The sequence below is a fragment of the Euwallacea fornicatus genome, chromosome 20 (genome assembly GCF_040115645.1).
Source record: "Euwallacea fornicatus isolate EFF26 chromosome 20, ASM4011564v1, whole genome shotgun sequence".
NCBI classification, from domain to species: domain Eukaryota; kingdom Metazoa; phylum Arthropoda; class Insecta; order Coleoptera; family Curculionidae; genus Euwallacea; species Euwallacea fornicatus.
Genome location: NC_089560.1, coordinates 58,681 through 79,486, shown reverse-complemented (window position 1 = coordinate 79,486; position 20,806 = coordinate 58,681). Strand labels below are relative to the sequence as shown.

The 20,806-nt window shown below is 46.2% G+C and overlaps 1 protein-coding gene and 1 pseudogene across 1 annotated transcript; both read right to left on the bottom strand.

The window, feature by feature from the left end:
* On the bottom strand, positions 1-1,293 carry LOC136345669 (uncharacterized; annotated as a pseudogene).
* A 17,864-nt stretch (positions 1,294-19,157) lies between these two features.
* LOC136345668 (uncharacterized) lies at positions 19,158-19,868 on the bottom strand. The gene has a single exon (XM_066294197.1). It carries the CDS (start codon positions 19,866-19,868, stop codon positions 19,158-19,160), a length of 711 nt encoding a protein of 236 aa, XP_066150294.1.
* Between the last annotated feature and the right edge of the window lie 938 nt (positions 19,869-20,806).

The following is a 20,806-nucleotide window of genomic DNA, read 5'->3' as shown; positions in this document are numbered from 1 at the left end:
TTAGATTGAATGCTCTATGTTTGTGATTGTTTGTCGTATTTGTTCTTGTGGTTCTGTGTGGGATGTCCTGTTTGGGAGAAGCATATCCGTCATTAATATATATATGTGATTGCCAAAGAACGCGACCGACGTGTCGACATCAAAATCTTCGATGAATTGTTTCCGCAACTTTTTTAGAAGTTCTTCTCTATTATTATTGTTTGATTTGTTTAATTGGTGTTTGTATTTGTTAATTACATAATCGTGTGTTGTTATCGGCCGGTGGATTCTACTTGTTTCTGTTATTGACCTCGGCACGTCGGCCATCCTCTTGTTGAGACATTTTATCCTAACGTTAGGAATTCCCTCAATTGGAACTGTCGGTCTTTTTGGGCATCTCATGCTCCATGCTGCATGGTCGTCCGAGTTACATGAGACGCATCTCACCGGTAGCGGTGACTTGCATGCTGTTGTTGTATGCGGTCCTTGACATTTGTTGCATTTTGTTGGTTTTTTGCAGTCTTCTGTACGGTGGTCAAATAGATTGCATCGGTTGCATGGTACAGGAATAGGTGCTGGTGGCTTGCTTTCTACAATTCTGAAAACTTGACCCAGAAAGTAGATGGTGCGCTCGTTCATAAGTCTCTCATATGACTTTATGTCTCCTGTTATGAGTCTCATCATAAGTGTGGGAGCCCCTCTCTGTCTCGATATGATTCTTTTTGCAGAATTTGATTTGGAGTCCTTGTTTTTCGAGGTTTTTCAAAAACCTGTCGTCGGTAATTTCTTGGTCGACCCCTGTAGCTACGACCGAGTATGACGGTAGAATTTGCCTGTTTTGGTTTGTTGTTGGTGTTGTTTTGATTGAATTGGCTAGCATTTTGTAGGAGGCTATTATTTTGCTTTTGGTGAGATGTTGAAGGGTCTCTATGGCTTTTTTGTTGTCGTTGGTTTTCAGCAGGAACTTATTCTCTTGTTTGATGATTATGTCTTTGTGGTTAGGTGCGTGTTCTTCCCATAGTAGCGCAAACTCCACTTTAGATATTAGATTGATTGTTGTGATACTAATTGAATAGGAATATGTTTTGTAGTGTTGTTGTTGGTGGTTTGGTGTTTTGCTTGCGATTGTCCTGATGTTGGGGTTGGTTGTGGGCCGGTCCAATGCTGGTCTTTTTGTTTCGTTAGTTGGGGTAGTTGGGTTTGATGCTGGGTTGGAGTTGGGCCTTCTGCCCCTTTTTTTGTTTTAGGTATTTGAAAGCCCTCATCTTGAGACGTTTGGTCCACTTCGGATTCTTGGGAGCTTCCGGGGTACATCCTTCTTTTGAAGGGCCCCGGTATCGTCTTCAGTCGTCGTGTTCGATATCTGAGTATATTCGAATTCTTGGAATTTTTCAAAAGTTTTTTTTTCCAGTAGATGAAGTCTCAATATGTTTAAATGTTTATACTAAACACACGTCTACACTCCGTGAACTCTAAGCACTCTGCTTTTTATTTATTAACATTTAAAAACAAAATTTGTAATTCCTTATCAAGATATTAAATAGTTGAATATCTTATCAACATAACAAAAACAACCTAAACAAAAATATTCGGACATTCATAGTAACTCGCAGTTTTATCTAGAAAAGAGTATGTTGTGTTGGGTCTAATATTTAAATAGTGTTTAATTTTGCTCATTAAAGTTATCCACAAGGTCTATTTGTATTTTTAAGCCGTAAAAATGGGTAGAGTAAAAAATAAAGCCAATATCAGTTTCGATTTACGGAAATTGGTAATTTTTAATAATGAGAAGAAGTTGTCGTATAGAAAAATTGAAGAAAAGCTTAATTTGAGCAATAGTACCGTTGCAGACATTATTCACCGGTATAAAGTTGAAGAAAGAATTCTTTCTATCAAACAAACTGGCCGTCCAAAATTAATAAATGACCGAGAGGAGCGATACATCATGAAGATAATTAAGGAAAATCCCAGAATTAGTGCCCCTAAACTGACAGTATCTCTAGAAAATCAAACTGGTAAAAAGGTGTCTTCAGAAACTATACGAAGATATATAAGAGCAAATGGTTTTAATGGTCGAGTACCTAGAAAAAAACCATGGCTTAATTGCAAAAATAAGAAGATTAGAAAAGAATTTGCATCGGAGATGATTTTAAAATCTGAAAACTACTGGGACGATGTAATATTTGCGAATGAATCAAAATTCAATATATTGGGGTTAGATGGACGACAAATGATATGGAGGAGACCCAATGAAGAACTTAAAAGTAGCAATTTACGTCCTACTATGAAACACGGTGGCGGATCAGTGATGGTGTGGGGCTGCATTTCGTCCAAAGGGGTTGGGGAATTAGTTTTCATTGATGGGATAATGGACAAAATGGTTTATTTAAACATTAAAAAAAATAATTTGTTAAAAAGTGCTACTGATGTGGGTATTCAAGAAAGCTTTAAGTACTATCAAGACAATGATCCCAAACACAACGCAATGGTTGTTAAGGAGTGAATGCTCTTTTTTTTTCCGAGGAGGGGGAATCTTCTTAAGACACCCGGCCTGGTCCACGACCGGGTAGTGTGGGATTCTACCGACCATTACGTCGCCCACCTACCCACTACACCCACCTCCCCTCTTCTGCCCCGGAACCGCCTCTCGGCATTACATCAGGGCGTCCTTTTCCCCTCCAGACTAGGTACGGACAAGGTTCCGCACCCCACTCTTCTTCCTCTCGTTCTCTCTTACAATCTTGGCCCTCAAGATCTTCTCTATCAGGCCCTCAAACGCTACCCACTTGCTCTTGCTCTCCACCAGCTCGTTCCCTATCGTGCTTCGGTTCAGGTCGAGTCCCCCCGCCCTTGCCTCGGCGCGATAGCTCTCCCACTCCGGACACGTCCACAGCGTGTGCTCCGGCGTGTCCTCCCTTTCGTCACAAAACCAGCATTCCGCACTCCTTTCCACTCGTATCTGCTTCAGGTATTTCCCAAACACGCCGTGTCCGGTAAACACCTGAGCCAACATATACCCACTTTTCGTCCATTCGCACTCGCACCACTCACGGATCCGGGGTATGAAGGTCTTTGCCCGACCCTCATACTTCTCCCAGTCCCGCTCCCACTCTTTCATTACCCATTCCTTTACCCCACTTCTCCCTTCCCACATCATCCTTCTCTCTGTCACTCTAATTCTCACCGGAGGTATTTTGGCCAGTGCCAACACCGCATCGGTCGGTGCCGTCCTGTAGGCACTAGCCATCCGGAGTGCGAGCATACGGTTTGCCCTCTCCAGTATGGCCGTGTACCTTCCATACTCCAGTTCGGTTCCCCAGTCTGGAGCAGCGTACAGCAGGACCGACGATGCCGCCATCACCATCAACCTCCTTCTTTCATACCCCAAACCACTCGCCCTAGGCAGAATGCCGTCGAGCTTCCCAATCACCTTAGCAACCTTTTCGGAGGTTCGTCGTACGTGCTTGCCGAAGCGAGCATTTCTGCCGATCCACACTCCGAGGTACTTCACGCATTCCTTCGTCTCGTACGAGACGTCATCCACTCTCAGACTCATGCTTCTTATTTTCCTTCGCCCGGCCAGCAGCACCAGTTCGGTTTTATCCGTAGCCATGCTTAACCCCATGCGTTCGAACGTGTCGGCGACCAGTTCCATAGCCCATCTGGTCCTCGCCTCTAGGGTTACCCCGTCCTTCGCCGAGACCACCAAAGCCAAGTCGTCCGCGTAAGCCACCGGGGTGACCCCTCGCGGGTACTCAACCGTCAGTATCCCGTCGTAGTAGAGGTTCCACAAGACGGGGCCCAGGACAGACCCTTGAGGAACGCCACAAGACAACTCTCGAACCCCCCCATCAGGTAACACCAAAACCCGATCTTGCAAGTACGACTGAACTACGTTCAAGAGGTACCCGCTCACCTGGGCCCTTTTCATCACTTCGATGATTAGGTCCCAAGGCGCCGTATTGAAGGTGTTCTTTACATCTATCGTTACCATGACGCAGAAGTCCGCGTGTTTGCAACTTTCCTCCCTGATCCCCTCCACTATTCTCATGACCGCTTGCATGGCGTCCAAGGTGCTCCTGCCCTTGACGAACCCATACTGACTCGCGCTCACTATTCCCAAAGCATTCGCTTCGTTCAGCAGTCTGGTCTTAACCACCTTTTCCGCCACTTTCCCGAGTCCGTCCGCGAGGCATATGGGCCGGTACGAGACCTCCGCCCCCGGAGCACGCTTCGGCTTCTCCACCAGCACTAGTCGGGTTCTCTTCCAGACTTTAGGGTACTCGCCCGAGGTTAAGATGCTATTCACGCAACTCGCCATACCCTGGGGCGCTGCCCCAAGATATAGCTTTAAAACCTCGTTCGGTAGCTCGTCCAGTCCCGGAGCCTTGCGGCTCTTGAGACTCCCGACGGCCTGACGGATTTCCTCAGTCGTGACTCGAGGCACGTCATTCGGCCCCGTTTGTACCTTTTCCCACACTACCCGCGGTTTATCCGGGAACAGCGTGTCCACCTGCTTTTGCATCTCTGCCTCCGGCAGGGGACCATTGCTCAAGCGGCCAAGTTTCTCGGTCACTATTTTGTAACCGAGTCCCCAGACGTCCGTCTCAAGATCCGCACAAACTTTCTTCCACTCGTCCCTCTTGGCATCCCTTATGGATTCCTTGAGGGCCTTACGCTCTCTCTTGTACTCTGCCGCCGCACCCGTATCTGTCACATTCCCTCTTCCTCGCTCTCGCGTCCATCTTCTCCTCGCTCTTATACACGCTCTTCTCCTTTCGGCAATTTCATCATTCCACCAGTACACCGCTCGTTTCATCTTCCCTTTCCCACTGTCACACTTACTCATGCACTCGTCACAGGTTTCGCTTATCTCCCAAACGATTTCTTCGGGAGTTTCCACGATACCCAGACCTTCCCGCTCCTTCACGTACCGGCTCACATTTTCCAATCCTTTTTTACTCACCACCCATCCTCCTTTTCTCACGCTCGCTTCCACACCACCCCCACTCGCTTTATGCGGTACGAGAGGTACCTGTGGCCACTCCCGCTCTCCATTTCAACCTCAACTTTCCAGTATCTCACCCAGCCACTCACAGACGCTCCTGCCATGGTAACGTCAATCAGTGACCTGCCGTTCCGATTACCGAACGTCCACTCATCCCCGGTGTGGATGGGGACGAGCTCCGCCGCGTCCAGGAACTCTTCCAGAACCCGTCCGTAGGCATTCGTCACCCGAGAACCGAACCGCTCACTCTTAGCGTTCAGGTCCCCAGCTATGAGAACCTTCCTGCTGTCACGCCCCCTGACGTAGCCCCCCAACCGATCGAGCCACGCCGTGAAATCGGCGGCGGTCCTACTCGGCGAGAAGTACGCGGAGACGAGAGTGATACCGTTCAGCTCCGCAACGACGAACCCCCGGTCCCGGTGGAGCGACTTCACCCTAACAGCCGGCGCTAGCCAGATGAAGGCGTCGTCACCCCTGTCCCGTACTAGGTTCCGCCCAGCTAGACACGGCTCTTGCCCGAGCACCACGTCGACGCCCCGCTCTCTGATCACCTGGTACATGAGGTCCATCGCGAGACGGCCCCTGTCCAGGTTAATCTGCAGACACCGCAGTTCCCTGTCCGACGCCATTGCATCCAACCACTCCTCACGCTCGCACTCACTCACTCACTCAAACACGCACACTTACCCGTGTCCCTCCTAGTCCTTCCTCGGCTCCTCTTTTCTCCTCCTGTCCCCGTTCCTTTTGCCGTCGTTCACCAACGGCTTAGGGAACGTGGTGGTCCGTGAGGCTTTCGCCGGCTCACCCCCCGCCTCCGGTTCCTCCTCAGCTCCGGACTCGCCCCCAGCCTCGAGTTCCCCCTCGGCTTTGGACTCGTCCACAGCCTTAGATTTCCCCTTCGCTTTAGGCTCGCCCTCTGTCTCGGGTTTGCTCCCATGTTTGGGTGCGCCACCAGCTTTCGGTCCCCCACACCCTGGCCCCCCGGCACTGTGTCCCCTTTCCATGCATATGGGACAGTACCTTTCGGTGCGACAGGTTGCGGCCTTGTGGCTTCCATGCGCGCACCTCGCGCACAGCAGCGAGCGGTCCTCCCCCTTACACTCTCCCGCTCTGTGCCCCACCTCCCAGCACCCGAAGCAGCGGCCGGTCTCCCGCCGCTCCCTCAGCCGGCACCTGGAGATGCCCACCTGGAGGTCCGTGATCCTTCGCACCCTCCTTACCGCTTCTCCCTCCACAAGGAGGCTGGCGGTTTGGCAACTTCCGAAGCTGGGCCGAAGACTGAGCAGCCTTAGCCACCCCCTTTCCACCCCTGCCGCGGTCGCCACCGCCCCCACCACCTCCTCGCCCGTGGCAATCCCATCCAACCCGTGCACGAGGAAGGCCGCAGATCTCTCCGTTCCACCCCTCACCCGACTGCCTCCCAGCTCCTTGGAGAGTAACTCACGGAGTTGTCCCCCCTTTTCCCCCTTCGCTACCGTCAGAAGCACCTCACCCTTCTTCGTCTCCCTGACGGTCCCTACCTTTACATCTTAGCCCCCCTTGGCCACCACCTGCCTAACCATCCTCAGGACATCCAGGTAGGAGGTTCCTTCCTCCCTAGCCACAATGATGACCCCTTCTTCCTCCTTAGTTCCCTTCCCCCTATTCGTCTCGTTGGTTTCCTGCAAATAGAAGCGGAGTTTAACATTGCTACCCTCCACAACAAGCTCCCCCAGCTTCCTAAGTTTGCCGGGATCAGATCCTGGGACCTCGGGGACGACCACCCTCGTCCTCCCCTCCCTCTGGGCAGTTTTCACGAGCTCCTTCAGCGCTCCGAAGACCGCTTCAGGACCCATGTCTCCCCCCAGCTGTCGGTAGAAGACGTAGCGCTCTAACGTCTCCGTCCCTCCTCCCTTGCGCATCCGGCAGGACTGCACAAGGAAGGGCGTTGTCCCCGCCTCGTGTTCGTCCCCCATTTCCGCCAACTCAGGAAGCCAGGCCAGCACCCGCTCTTTAATTGGCACTGCCCCCCTCCCCCACAACCACCGCCAAGTCACTACGGTAACCCTCCGACATGGGATCACCGTGTGCCACCTCCGTTTGCAGGAATAGACCCGCTTCCCACCTTTCCCGGAGAGCCTCAAGCAGCTCCCCAGAAGCGACCAGGTCACGGATCCTTTCCCGCTGTTCCGCCACTCTTCTCTCCTCTGGAGTGTCCGTCTGCGTGGCACAGACGGTTGTCTCCACCTCTCCCCTGCACCTCTTCTCGGCCTCCTCCAACTGCTTTCGCAGCGACTTCACTTCGTCCCTGAGGATTTCCCGTTCCTTCTCCTTCTCCTCGTCCGCCCTTTCCCTGCGTGCCACAGCTCGCAGTGCACTCCTCACCTCCATCACGGCGTGAAGCAGTTCTTGATTCGGTCTTCGCGCCGCTTTTACCACCCGGTCGAGGTTCTCTAACTTGTCTATGGCAACCTTCACCAGAAGCCTACCCTCATCCTTCAGGGAGCAGCTCTCCTTCACCCTCCTCCTTTTTTCCCTGAGAGGGGTACTCGCAAGAGGAGTTCCCTCTTCCGAGGAGGCTCCAGAGAGCTCCTCCCCCAACGCCTCCTTACCTACCCGCAGTCCTTTCTTGGTTGGCGTCCGCTTCAACGTCTCGCTTCTTGCAAACCCTCCCGTCACCTCCAACATCTCCCTCTTCTCTCTTTGCTCGAACGGTTTCACCAGTCCGTAGTGGCTTTGGCCCTCCCCAGAATCCACTGGGCCAGCATCGGTCACCGGGGCTTTCACCCGGTCGGAACCAACGGCGGGATTATCACCCGCCTGGGGTAACTTCTTTTTTAAGTCACTCATTTTCATAATCATTTCCTTTCCATTTCCTTTCATCTTATTCATCCAGGTTAATCTTTGGGTAAGTGCAGGATATTAGGATGGGTTCTTTCCGGATGCTGGATAATTTCAAGGACACTCCGTGTAGTCGGAATCTTCAAGGATAGGGTGATTGTACAAATTGCACTTGGGACTTAGTACAATTTCAGCTTAGGTATCCGTAGGCTCGCCACACCTATGTTCACTGGATGAAGGTGAACCCTAACGGGACCGCTAGGAACTGGACCCCCACCAGGGTCCAAAGGTCCTTAAAACCCCAGCTCAGTCTCCGGATCTTAATCCAATTGAAAATGTATGGCATCAGTTGGATTTGAAAGTAAGATCACATTCGATATCAAATAAAAATGAGCTAAAAAGAGTGTTACTGGAGGAGTGGCGCAAAATTGACCTTAATTTAATAAAAAAAATTGTTTTGTCTATGCCTAGACGGCTTCAAGCCGTTATAAACAATAAAGGAGGATACACAAAATATTAATATTGCTCGTGTTTAAATATAAATAACTTATATTTTGTTCTTAACGTGCTCAAAACTCTACTGTCCGAAAATTTTTGTGATGCCAAAAATGTGTAGTTTTGTAACTTTTGTTTGATTTTCTAGTATTGTTAGTTAATATTAAATATATTTTTACATTGATTGCAAGAAAAAGCTGATACCAAATATATTCCAACGTCCTAGTTCATAATTGGTTATTTACATTATAATAATACATAAAAGAAAACGTTAAGTCTAGATGTCCGAATATTTTCGGGAGTCACTGTATATTCCAAGGTAAACTTCGCAGTTCACAAAATATCCAATAAATACACATTAATCAGTTTTTAATTGCTTAAATTTATATGTATCTAAGAAAGAATTAAACTTTTGATGCCAGCACCTCGGAGACTGTTTTAATCCATACAAACTTTTGTTTAGCTTGCAGATTAGATCTAGATCTTCCTTATTTTCAAATCCCACAGGCTGTTTCATATAGATAGATTCTTTTAACTCACCATACAAAAAGGCAGTTTGTACGTCAAAGTTGGCAATTTGTAAGTCCTTTTCAGCTGCTAATACTAATAGAATCCGTATATAGTCATAACGCACTACTGGTGCAAAAGTTTCTTTATAGTCCACACCTTTTTGTTGATTAAAGCCACGCGCAACAAGACGTGCTTTATACCACGCTCCGTTGTCATTTTCACCCCTTTTAACACGAAATACCAATTTATTGTCTATCACTTTTGCGTTTTGTGGCGGCTTCACTAAGCTCCAGGTATTATTTGAATAAAAAGAGTCCATTTCCTTTTCCATAGCTTCAATCCACCTTTTGGAATCTTCACACCTTATTGCATTTTCGTAACTAGTGGGTTCAGTTAAGATGCTGTAGTTTGCGACAATTCCATAGTAATTTGGCCGTGATGATTTACTTCTATCTCTTAGTTGTCTTTTTTCCACGTTATCATTTGCATTGTCTGGAATGTGACATTCGAAGTCTTCATTATGTAAATCTGTGTTGTCTTCTGTACTTTCTGAGTTAGTGTCGTAACTATCTTCTTCTTGTAATTCTGTTGTCTCAGTTTGGTCACTGATGTTAATGTCTCCAAATTTTAAAGAAAAATTCTCCTTTGTAACATTCATTGTTTCTGCTTCATTAAATTTTACGTTACAGCTAGTTTCAATGCATTTTTTAACCGAATCCCAGAGTCTAAAGTTTGAAGAGTAACCATCGTACCCAACAAACATTAATTTTTTAGATTTGGGATCCCATTTCTTGCGAAATTGTGATGGAATTAGCATATATGCCGAACTACCAAAAATTCGTAAGTGTTTTACTTCGGGCTTGCGTCCAAACCATTTTTCATATGATGTCATATGTTCAATTTGATTAGATGCTGTTCGATTGAGAACATACACTGCGCTACTTACTGCTTCGGACCACAATTCTTGAGGCACATCTTTGTTTATCAACATGGCTCTTGCACTTTCCACAATGGTCCTTAATTCTCTTTCAGACCGGCCATTTTGTTGAGGGGTGTAGGGAGCTGATAATTCGTGTGATATGCCACTTTTTATGAGAAAGTCTCTAAATTCTTTGTTAACGTACTCTCTTTTTCCTTGATCCGTTCTCAAAATTTTAATTTTATTTCCGGTTTGATTTTCTACAAAGCTTTTGTATTCTCTGAATTTGTTGAAAACATCCGACTTTTATTTCAAAAAATAGACAGTACGATATACACTACAATCATCCTTAAACAATACAAAATACCTCGACCCGCTCGGTGATGGAATATTCATGGGTCCACAAACATCACTATGAATCATCTCTCCCGTATTTTTAGCTCTATCTCTTCCTAACATTTTATGTGGCTTGCTTGATTGTTTCCCAAATTGGCAGGATTCACAGAAAATTTCTTCATTCTTGTCGATACGTATATCTTTTACCATTTCAGCTGTTTTCTTAAGAGTGTTTATGTTAACGTGACCCAAACGATCGTGTCATAGTTTTAATGTATTTTTATTGCTGCTACTCAAATTGCATTCTGGTAAAGATTTCAGTCGAAATTGCATAATCCATAAATTGTTTTTTCGTATTCCGACATAGGATATTTTTCCTTCGCTATCGATAAATTCACATTTGTTCTTGTTTGAGCGATGAATGAAATTTTTATCAGTCATTACTCCCACTGAGAACAAATTTCGGCTTAGTTCTGGAATATAGAGCACATCATTTATGGTTCTTTCATACCATTGACCGTTAACATAAGCTTGAATTTCTATAATTCCTTTATTTTTGGCGATAATCAGCTTATCATTTGCTATTCTAACATACACTGGTTTTTTTAAGGGCTGCATTTCTGTAAAATATTTCTTTTTACTGGACATATGCATACTTGCTCCTGAATCACATATCCATTCGGTTTCTCCAATGCTGAAGGTCGCAGAATGCAGAGATGTGATGTCACAAATGTAAGCTGAATTCGTAGACGATTTATTTTTATTTTTCTTTAGATCTGAAATTCTTTTTCTGTACTCGCGAGCTCAATGTCTTTTTACTTTGCAATAGTTGCAGTTACTATTTTTCTTTAATTCTTTAATGTCAGTCCTTTTAGCTTTAGAATTTTCTAATTTACTCTGCAAGGCCTTAACTTCTAGTGCCAATCGAGACATTTCAGAATCATCATTTGCCATTCTGGTCTCTTCTTTTAACAATCTTGCAGTTAAATTCTCGAAAGTTTGCATACTACTTGACACGGAGTCCCAAGTGGTGCGAAAAGAATTATATTTTGACGGTAAACTATTTATTATCATAGAACATGTTGCACTGGTGTTGACTGTCTCTTGAACATCCTTCAGCTGCCTTACTAGTAATTCAGTTGACGAAATATGATCAGCAACTTTTGCATTATCTGACATTTTGTACTCATAAAAGCGTTGCCACAGTAATTCCTTTGATATTTCTGTTTTCTGCTCATGTATGGACATTAGCCTGGTCCACATTTGCGCTGCATTTCCACAGTTTATCAAATACTGCATTTGCTCTTGGCAGATCGTCGCTATCAAGACAACTTGAACTCTGGAATTCTTGGCATCCCATGCTTTCCAATCTGCAGATGACTTGTCGTCTGGTTCAACCTCTTTTCCTTTTACTATGGATAAATGTTGTTCTGCTTTTAATAAAATTGTTAAACTGAATTTCTTCATATACGCGTATGCCAACAGGTTACTCTTATCGCAACGACGACGTACCTGGACCCATAACCTGTTAATTTAAACACCAGTCGATCCGAAAAAGAGTTTATTATAATTTAACTTCTGGCTATATGAAGCGGTAAAAATGAACTAACTAACGCTAATATCTTATGATTAAAAAAAAATGTAATCGGCGATGCTGATTCTGATTATTATTTGTCGTCTAAGAGAATTGACTCTAAGCAGAATCAGCGTGGAATAATAAAGAATAAATCACGCCAAATAGCGATTAGATATGAACTTAATAAATAAAGGCTCAAATATTTTTCTAATCTAATTCCATTTTAACAAAAAGCACATTTTAGAGGAGAAGGAAAAAGAAAACCTTTTACCACCACATTGGAGCGACAAAATTAAAGCAACTTAAAAATTATTTGAATGAATAACAACAACAACAACAACAAATAAATCTTTCTGTTCCCAGAAAGGGGCTATCGACCCTTAGGTCTTTCTGCCCGTGTTGTTACAGTAAAGATTTCTAGGTATAGTCCGCAGGGAAAGGGATGTCTGTACGTAGGTCCTAGTGTAAGTCATTGTAGTACTCAAGTAGGGTTTGTCTCGGGTGAGAGTATCGTGAGTCCTGGGAAGGTCTTGTCAGGCAGAGGAGTTTCAGTTTGTCCCATCCATGTTCCGAGTTTTTGAACTTTTTCTGTAGAGTCTTGTGCCTTTCTGTTATACGGTCAAGTTTTGTTCTGTCGTACAAGAGTTGTGTCGGTGGGTTGTGTATGGGGTTGTTTGGGTGTCTGATCTTCGTTATTGTTCGTAGTGCAATTTGTTCGGATGTTTGTTTGTATTGTCTGGTCTTTACGGTTGCATTTGGCAGGACAATGTTTCCATAGTCCAATACCGGTCTGCAAATGGCCTTATATATGTGCGCAGCCGTTTTGGTTGATATGGCTTCGTTTTTGTACGTTAATGACCTGAAGTGTTTGGTTCTTTTTAGTGTCTCCTCTCTAGCGTTTCGTGTGTGTCTGGTAAATTTTAATTTGTTGTCAATTGTAATACCAAGGTATTTTATCGTATTAGTTGGGATAGTCATGTGTCCATCCATCACAATCGCAGGGGAGGTGGGTTTTATGTGGTGGTTGAACAGTACTAGTTGATTCTTGTTGGGGTTGGGCGTAAGTCTCCATTTATAAAATCACTGCGTTGTAGTATTGACTAGTTCCTGCAGTTTTCGTGTCGCCGTATGTGTGTTGGTTTCGTGCACAATCAGAGCAGTATCGTCTGCGTATTGTAGAATGTATGCTGATTTGTTTATTTCGTATGTGTTATGTAAGTTGTGGTTGTATATGTCATGGCAGTACAAGTTGTATAGCAGTGGTGACAGCGGGGATCCCTGAGGGAGGCCTTGTTCAGGGGAAAAGGAGAATGAAAGGGTGTTGTCTATTCTTATTTGAATCTGTCTATCTTCCAGCCAGCCCCTCAACACATACAGCATGTGTTTCGGTATTTGTAGTTTGTAGAGGAGTCCCTTATGCCAAACACTATCGAACGCCTTGTTTATGTCCATAAACAAACTAGCTGTTTTCTTGTTCGCTAGGTGTGTTGTCTGTATGTTGTTTATGAGGATGAACAGAGAGTGGATGGTTGAATATTTCCGTTTGAATCCGAATTGATATATTGGTATGTGTTGTCCGAGCTCTCTTTGGATTCTGTCTTTTAGTATATGTTCAGTGATTTTTCCCAGCACCGGGAGTAGTGTAATTGGTCTGTAGTTTCCCACAAGTGAGCTATCGAGTCCGTTTTTAAGGATTGGAATGATAATTCCTCTTTTCCACATTGTGGGGATGTTGTTGTTTGTGAGACAGACGTTGATTGCTTGAAGTATTTGTTCGTGAGTAGCTGATGTTAAATTCTGTAAAATTCTGCTTTTGATGTTGTCATATCCCGGTGCTGTGTTTTTAAGGTGTGTTAATGCTTCGTCATATTCTGTCTGTGTGATTGGTTGCATTTTGACATTTTTGAATGAATATAATATTTAGAATAATTTTTTTGTATATTACCATTAATATTTAGTCCAATACCCCTTATTTTGAAGAACTAGCTCACACCTTTTTGGCATTGAAAAAATTAAATTTGAAATGATGTCAGGATCAGTAGACTTCCAGACGTTCTCTATTTCTTCAAATAAATTATCCTAATTGGTAATGTTTTTTCCTCGGATTTTGTTATCTATGATCTCCCAAAGGTTCTCAATGGGATTTAAGTCCGGAGATTGGGCTGGCCATTTCATTGCCTCGACTTTCTTCTCCACGAACTAAGCTTTTATTATTTTCTCAATATGCTTAGGATCGTTGTCGTGCTGGTAGACAAACTTAAGGGCATTTCCCATTCGGCATATGGATACATAACATTCTCTAGTATATAATGATACTTAAATCTGTCCATTTTGTCCTTAATTCTATAAAGTGGACCAGTTCCGTAAGCAGAGAAACAACACCAAACCATAATATTTCCTCCTCCGTGTTTAATGGTAGTTTTTACGTACTTTGGATTAAGTTTTTGGCCATTTGGGCGACGTACCCATTGAGCTCCATCACTTCCATAGATGCAAAACTTGGATTCATCGGAAAATAATACTTTCTTCCACTGTTGAGGAATCCAATCTCGGTGGTAGGTGGCGAACAACATTTTGGCCTCTCTATTTTTTAGTGAAAAATGTGGTTTTTTGGCAGGTTTCCTTCCTTTTAAACCACATTCTGTCAATCGATGTTGAACTGTTCTGGAAGAAACACTAACTTTTCCTGCTTGTGCAATAATCTGGTGAACTGACATTTCAGAATTTTTTTTACTTAGCCTTATAAGACGCCTGTCTAACTTCTCTGTCATTTTTCTTTTTCGACCACCTCGTTTTAAATTCGTTGTGACACCACGGTCAGTGAATCTTCTGATAGTTTTCGATACATCTTTTTTTATGCCAAAAACTTCCGATATAAGTTTTTGCGATTTCCCACTCTTATATGCACTAATAATTGTTTGCTTTAGATCAACTGAATAGTGAACACCACGAGGCATAATCGTAGATATTAGTTGTTTAAAAGATGACAGGAAAGTCAGAAATACAAAATACACTGACTTTCAAAAACACCGCAACACCAAGAAGAACACATCGTACACGTTTGAAAATCTGGCATTACGTTGGGTCGGGTAATAGATAAAAACGATCAAAATATCAAAAGAAAATTATTGTGAATAAGTAAAAAAATTAAATAATAATTTAATAATGGGTGGTATCTCCTCTTAAATTAATACATTCCTGTAAGCGACGTGGCATGCTTAAAATTAAATTGCCAATATCTTCCTGTGGTATTGTATCCCGGGCAATCTGCACCTGCTCGCGGAGTTTATCTATGGTCTCTGGAGGGCGAGCTAAACGTTGAAGTCTCCGACCCATTATATCCCATACATGCTCTATTGGGAACAAATATGGAGACCGAGCTGGCCAAGGCAAAGTATCCAAATTTTCAGCTTCCAAATACCTCAAAGTATCGTTGGCTACATGTGGTCACGCATTATCCTGTTGAAATGTGCTTCCAGGATGGTCGTGCATGTATGATACAAGAACCAGTTCTAAGACACTATTAATGTACCTCTGAGCATTTAATCTATCATAAATGAAAACAAGAGGAGACCGACTACCATACTGGATGGCACCCCAAACCATGACACCTGGTGTTAAACCAGAATGACGCCTTTCCAAAAAGTCCAAATTTAATCGCTCTCCTCTGCTCCTTCTAACACGTAACCGTCTATCAGATCGCCATTAACAAAATCGGCTCTCATCACTGAACACGATTCTTCTCCACTCATCCACCCATTGCATTCTCAGACGACACCACTCCAGTCGGGCCACCCTGTGGTTTCGTGATAATGGAAACCGACGCTTAGGACGATATGAATATAGTTCAAAACTTCGAATTCTGCGATACATCGTACTAAGGGAAACCCTTTGATTTAGGGTGGCTACTCAGTTAGCACCAAGAGACGGAATTGTTTCAAATGGGGTGCCTGTCGCTGAACGACGAAGTCGCCGGTCTTTACGTCGGGTCGTCATTCTTGGACGGCCACTACCACGATGACGATTTACTGACTCTTCGTTAGACCAATTTCTCCAAGCTCTTAGCACTGTTGATGCGTTTCAATCCAATCTACGTGCAATTTCGCGGAAAGGTAAACCTGCCTCATGCATACCAACAATTCTTCCCCTTTCAAAGGGAGTTAACTGCCGATAAACTGTATTTTGGCATACACTAGGCATTTTGCACTACCACACATTTAACATGGCACTAACAATAATACCTTTATCGCTATTCGCCTGTAAAAAAATGAGCAAAAACAAGAATCGTCACAGATAAAAAAGTAAAGAAAAACTTCATATCGCATTAAAATACGAACTTGAAATTTTTATTTTTTTTTCTCTTTACAAGTCTAAAATTATACCAAAATTTCAAATACATACAATGCGTTCTTCTTGGTGTTGCGGTTTTTTGAAAATCAGTGTATTTAAACATTGGTTGCTCTTATTTTGTCGCAAAGAATTTTAGATCAAAAATTTTTTTTTTTTAATTCCCAATAACAATTTAAACTATTTACAGCAAATGTATTTTACACTTACTATCCTTGTTTTGTTGTCCAAACCGTTTTTCGGGTTGGTTTTACAGTTTCAATTTTTGTCGGATTCTGAAAGGTATCGCCTAATTTAGTTCTCGAATATCTCGCTACGTATGCTTGGGTGTCAGGTTTAAAGACAGTAGGTTCATCCCTATTCTCGTTTAATTTTTCTGTTCTTTTCTCTTTTTCTTCCATCAGGGATTGATTCAACTTTGAATATAAGGCCTTGGTTCGGTCCTTGTGCTCAGTCACGTAATTTGTCATTAATACTTGATCCAAGCTTATATTAAAAGGATCTTCTTTGCTAATGTGTCCACTAATGACGTCAATAGGTTTAAAATTTGTCGTGGAATGTATTGTGTGGTTGTACGCTAATATTGTGTACTTCATTTTCCTTGCTATGGGCGTTTCTCGCTGGCCTTGGTTGTCCAAAAGTCTTACATGCTCCGTTAAAGTTGAATGCAATCGTTCCACCATTCCATTGGATTGGGGATGGTCAGGTGAACAAAAATGAATATTAATTTTGTGAAGTTGCAATAGTTCCATTATACCTTTTTTTTTTTTTTGCGAGGAGGTGGGAATCTTCGAAAGACACCAGGATCGCCCTGGTAGTGTGGGATTCGACCGACCATTACGTCGCCCGCCTACCCACTAAAACCACCTCCCCTCTTCTGCCCCAGTATACCTGTTCGGTTTTCCGTTGGGGCCTCGGTCATCCATCAAGCAATCACGCAGCTTTTCTACGCTCGTTCTCTCTCCTTGTTTTCCCGTTTATTATTCTTTCACACATTCCGGAGAACAAGTCCCATTTGTCCTTGCTCTCCAGCAGTTCTCTACCTATAGAGTCTCGGCTCAGGTTGAGTCCCCCCTTCCTCGCCTCGACTCTACAACTCTCCCACTCGGGACACTCCCAGATCGTGTGATCTACAGTGTCCACTTCCCCGTTCACACAAAACCAACAACTTTCACTCCTCTCGACCTTTATCCTATACAGGTATTTACCGAAGACGCCATGTCCGGTAAACACCTGCGTCAACACATAATCACTCCTCGTCCACTCACATTGGCACCACTGTATGACGTTTGGAATAAAGATTTTAATCCATCCGTCATACTTCTCCCACTCTTTCTGCCACTCCCTCATCATCCAGTCTCTCGTTTCCGATCTGCTCTCCTTCTTCCACACCCTGCACCTTTCTTCCACCCTTAGTCTCACAGGAGGGATCTTAGCAAAGGCCAGCACCGCCGCGGCCGGAGCCGTCCTGTAAGCGCACACCACCCTTAGGGCCATCATCCGATTGACCCGCTCCAGGATGGCGTTGTACTTTCCGTACGCGAGCTCGGCCGCTCGTGAGCCGCGTACAGCAGAGCCGACGATGCCGCCATCACCAAAACCCTCCTCCTTTCGTACCCAATTCCTTTCGTTCTTGGCAGTATGCTTTCCAGTTTCTGGATTATTCTGCCCACTTTCTCGGCCGTTCGTTTAGTGTGCTCTCCGAAGCGAGCATCCTTCCCGAACCACACACCCAAGTACTTTACGCAACTCTTGGTTTCGTAAAGTACCCCTTCCACTCTCAGACTCATGCTCGGAATCTTCCTGCGTCCGGCCAGGAGAACCATTTCGGTCTTTTCCGTGGCCATGCTCAGTCCCATACCGCTCAAAGTCTCAGAGACCAGCTCCATTGCTAGCCTGGTTCTCGCCTCGAGGGTGATCCTATCTTTAGCCGTGATTACCAACGCTAGATCATCGGCGTATGCCACCGGAGTGACACCCAACGGGTAATCCGCTGTCAGCACCCCGTCATAAAACAGGTCCCACAACACGGGCCCCAGCACCGAGCCCTGTGGCACGCCACACGACAGTGAGCGAACCTCCCCGTTTGGCAACTCTAACTCCCGATCTTGCAGGTACGACTGGACTATACGCACCAGGTACCTGCTTACCGGGGACCTCCTCAACACTCCGTCGATGAGATCCCACGGCGCTGAGTTGAACGCGTTCTTTACATCGATGGTTACCATAACGGAGAAGCCCGCGTGTCTGTAACTCTTACCCCTGATCTCTTCCACCTTTCGCATTACCGCTGCCATGGCGTCCATGGTGCTCCTACCCTTGACGAACCCGTACTGACTCTCATTTATCATACCGTGCTCTAGAGCTTCCGACATCAGTCTGCTCTTGATCACCTTTTCCGCTATCTTCCCGAGGCCGTCCACCAGGCAGATCGGACGGTACGTCGCCTCGGCACCCGGATCCCGTTTCGGTTTCTCCGCGAGCACGAGTCGAGTCCTCTTCCAGACCTTTGGATATTCCCCCGAGGTGATGATGCGATTTACGCAAGCCACCATACCCTGGGGAACTTCCCCAAGATACAGCTTCAACACCTCGTTGTTCAATCCGTCCGGTCCTGGAGCCTTGCGGCTCTTGAGTTCCCCGACTGCGCTCCGGATCTCCTCAACGGTCACCTCTGGTATCCGTTCCGGCTCCGCACTCATCTTCTCCCACTCGATGAACGGTTTGCTCGGAAAGAGCGCGTCCACTTGCCGTATCATTTCTGATTCCGTCAAGGGGGCTGTTCTCAGATGACCAAGTTTCCCGGCTACTATTTTGTAGCCGAGTCCCCAGACATCCGTCTCGAGCTCCTCACACAGTCTCTTCCACGCATCCCTCTTAGACTCCCAAATGGTCTTTTTGAGGGCCTTTCGTGCTTCCTTGTACTCACTTTCCGCATTCGTTTCTATCCCTTTCGTTATTTCTTTTGTCCATCTCCTTCTTGCCTTTATGCAATCTCTCCTCTTTCTTGCCGTTTCCTCATACCACCAATACACTCCATTCCTACCTTTCCCTCTATCTCCTTTCTTTCTGAGACATGCGTCACAGGCATCCCTGATCTCCCTTACTATCCCCTCGGAATCCTCAGCTTCTCCTGTGCGCATGTTCTCCAACACGTACCGTTTCATTTACTCTAACCCTCTCTCGCTTAGTTTCCATCCTTTCGCTTTTTCCCATTCTCTCACATTCTCTGCCACTTCTATCTCCCCTCTCGGTTTTATCCGGTAGGTGAAATATCTGTGACAGCTTCCACTCTCCCTCTCATTCTCCACCTTCCACATTCTCACCCTACTCGCAACCTTGTCACCAGCCATGGTGACATCGATCAAGGAACTGCCCATCCGGTTGCTGAACGTCCACTCACCCCCGGTGTTAATGGGGATGAGTGCGGTAGCTTCCAGAAACTCCTCCAGGACCCGTCCGTAAGCGTTCCCGACCACGGAACCGAACCGGCCACTCTTAGCGTTCAGATCCCCTGCAATGAAGACCCTCCTGCTGTCGCGCCCCCTTACGTATTCCTCTAACCGTCCTAGCCACGCACTGAATTCAGCGGTGGTTTTGTTCGGCGAAAAATACGCAGAGACTAGAGTGATGCCATCCAGCTCCGCCGCCACGAACCCCCGATCCCGGTGGATTGACTGCACCCCAACACCCGGCGCTAACCAGATGAAAGAGTCGTCGCACCTGTCCCTCACGAAGTTCCCTTGCCCACCGGGCTCCAGTCCTAGCACGACATCCACGGATCCCTCCCTGATCTCCTGGTGCAAGAGGTCCGTCGCTAGACGCCCCCTGTCCAGGTTGATCTGGAGCACGCGCAATTCCCCGCGCGACCCCTCCATTTCTATTTATTTTATTTATTTTTTTTTCCTCCCTTTCCTTTTCTTTTTCTTTTTTTTTTTTTTTTTTCCTTTCCCACTCACGCTCTTTCACTCACGCACTCACGCGCACTCACCCGTTGGGCTACTTCCCCTCCTCCGTTGCCCCAGCGATGCTCTTGGCGAGCAACGACCGGACAATGCTGCTGAGCTCCTCCTCCTCTTCCAACTCCCTCTCTGTAGGCGTGGAGGTGATCGATCCTGCCGCTTCCCTCGCCTCTCTCCTCACCGGTGGGGGCATCTCCTGGTTCGACTGCTGGGTCCCGGGTGCCTCCGGAGATTCCTCCCGGTTCCTTCGCCGCCTCGCCTTCCTGCCCCCTCCCATGGGGACTTCCACCGCCGCCTTCTTGACCTCCTTAGTCTCCTTCGAGGGGTTACAGTTCGGTCCCCCCGCACTGTGGCCCTTCACCCTGCAAAGTGGGCAGTACCGCTCCTCCCTGCACTGCACGGCCCTGTGTCCTCCTTGGGCACACCGTGCGCACTGTTGGAAGCGATCCTCCCCACAGCACTCACCCGCTCTGTGCCCCGGTGCCCAGCACCGAAAGCACCTATCGCTGGCCACCATCTCTCTCACTCGGCACCTGCTGATGCCCACTCCAAGCTCACGGATTGCCCGGATCCTGTCGGCCGCCACCACCCCCTCCGCCATGACCGTGGCCATCTGGCAGCCTCCGAAGCTGTTCCTCAGCCTCAGCAGACGCACCCTCTGAGGCTCCAACCCTGCCGCCGTCGCCACTGCTACCACTACCTCCTCTTTGGTGGTGACACCGTCCAGTCCGGAGACCTGGAAACTAAAAGACTTCCCCAGCCCCCCCCTGACTCGCCCACCGCCCAGCTCCTTGGCAAGTAGGTTCCGCACCTCCTCCGCCTTACCTCCTTTCGAAACCGTGAGGAGGACCTCT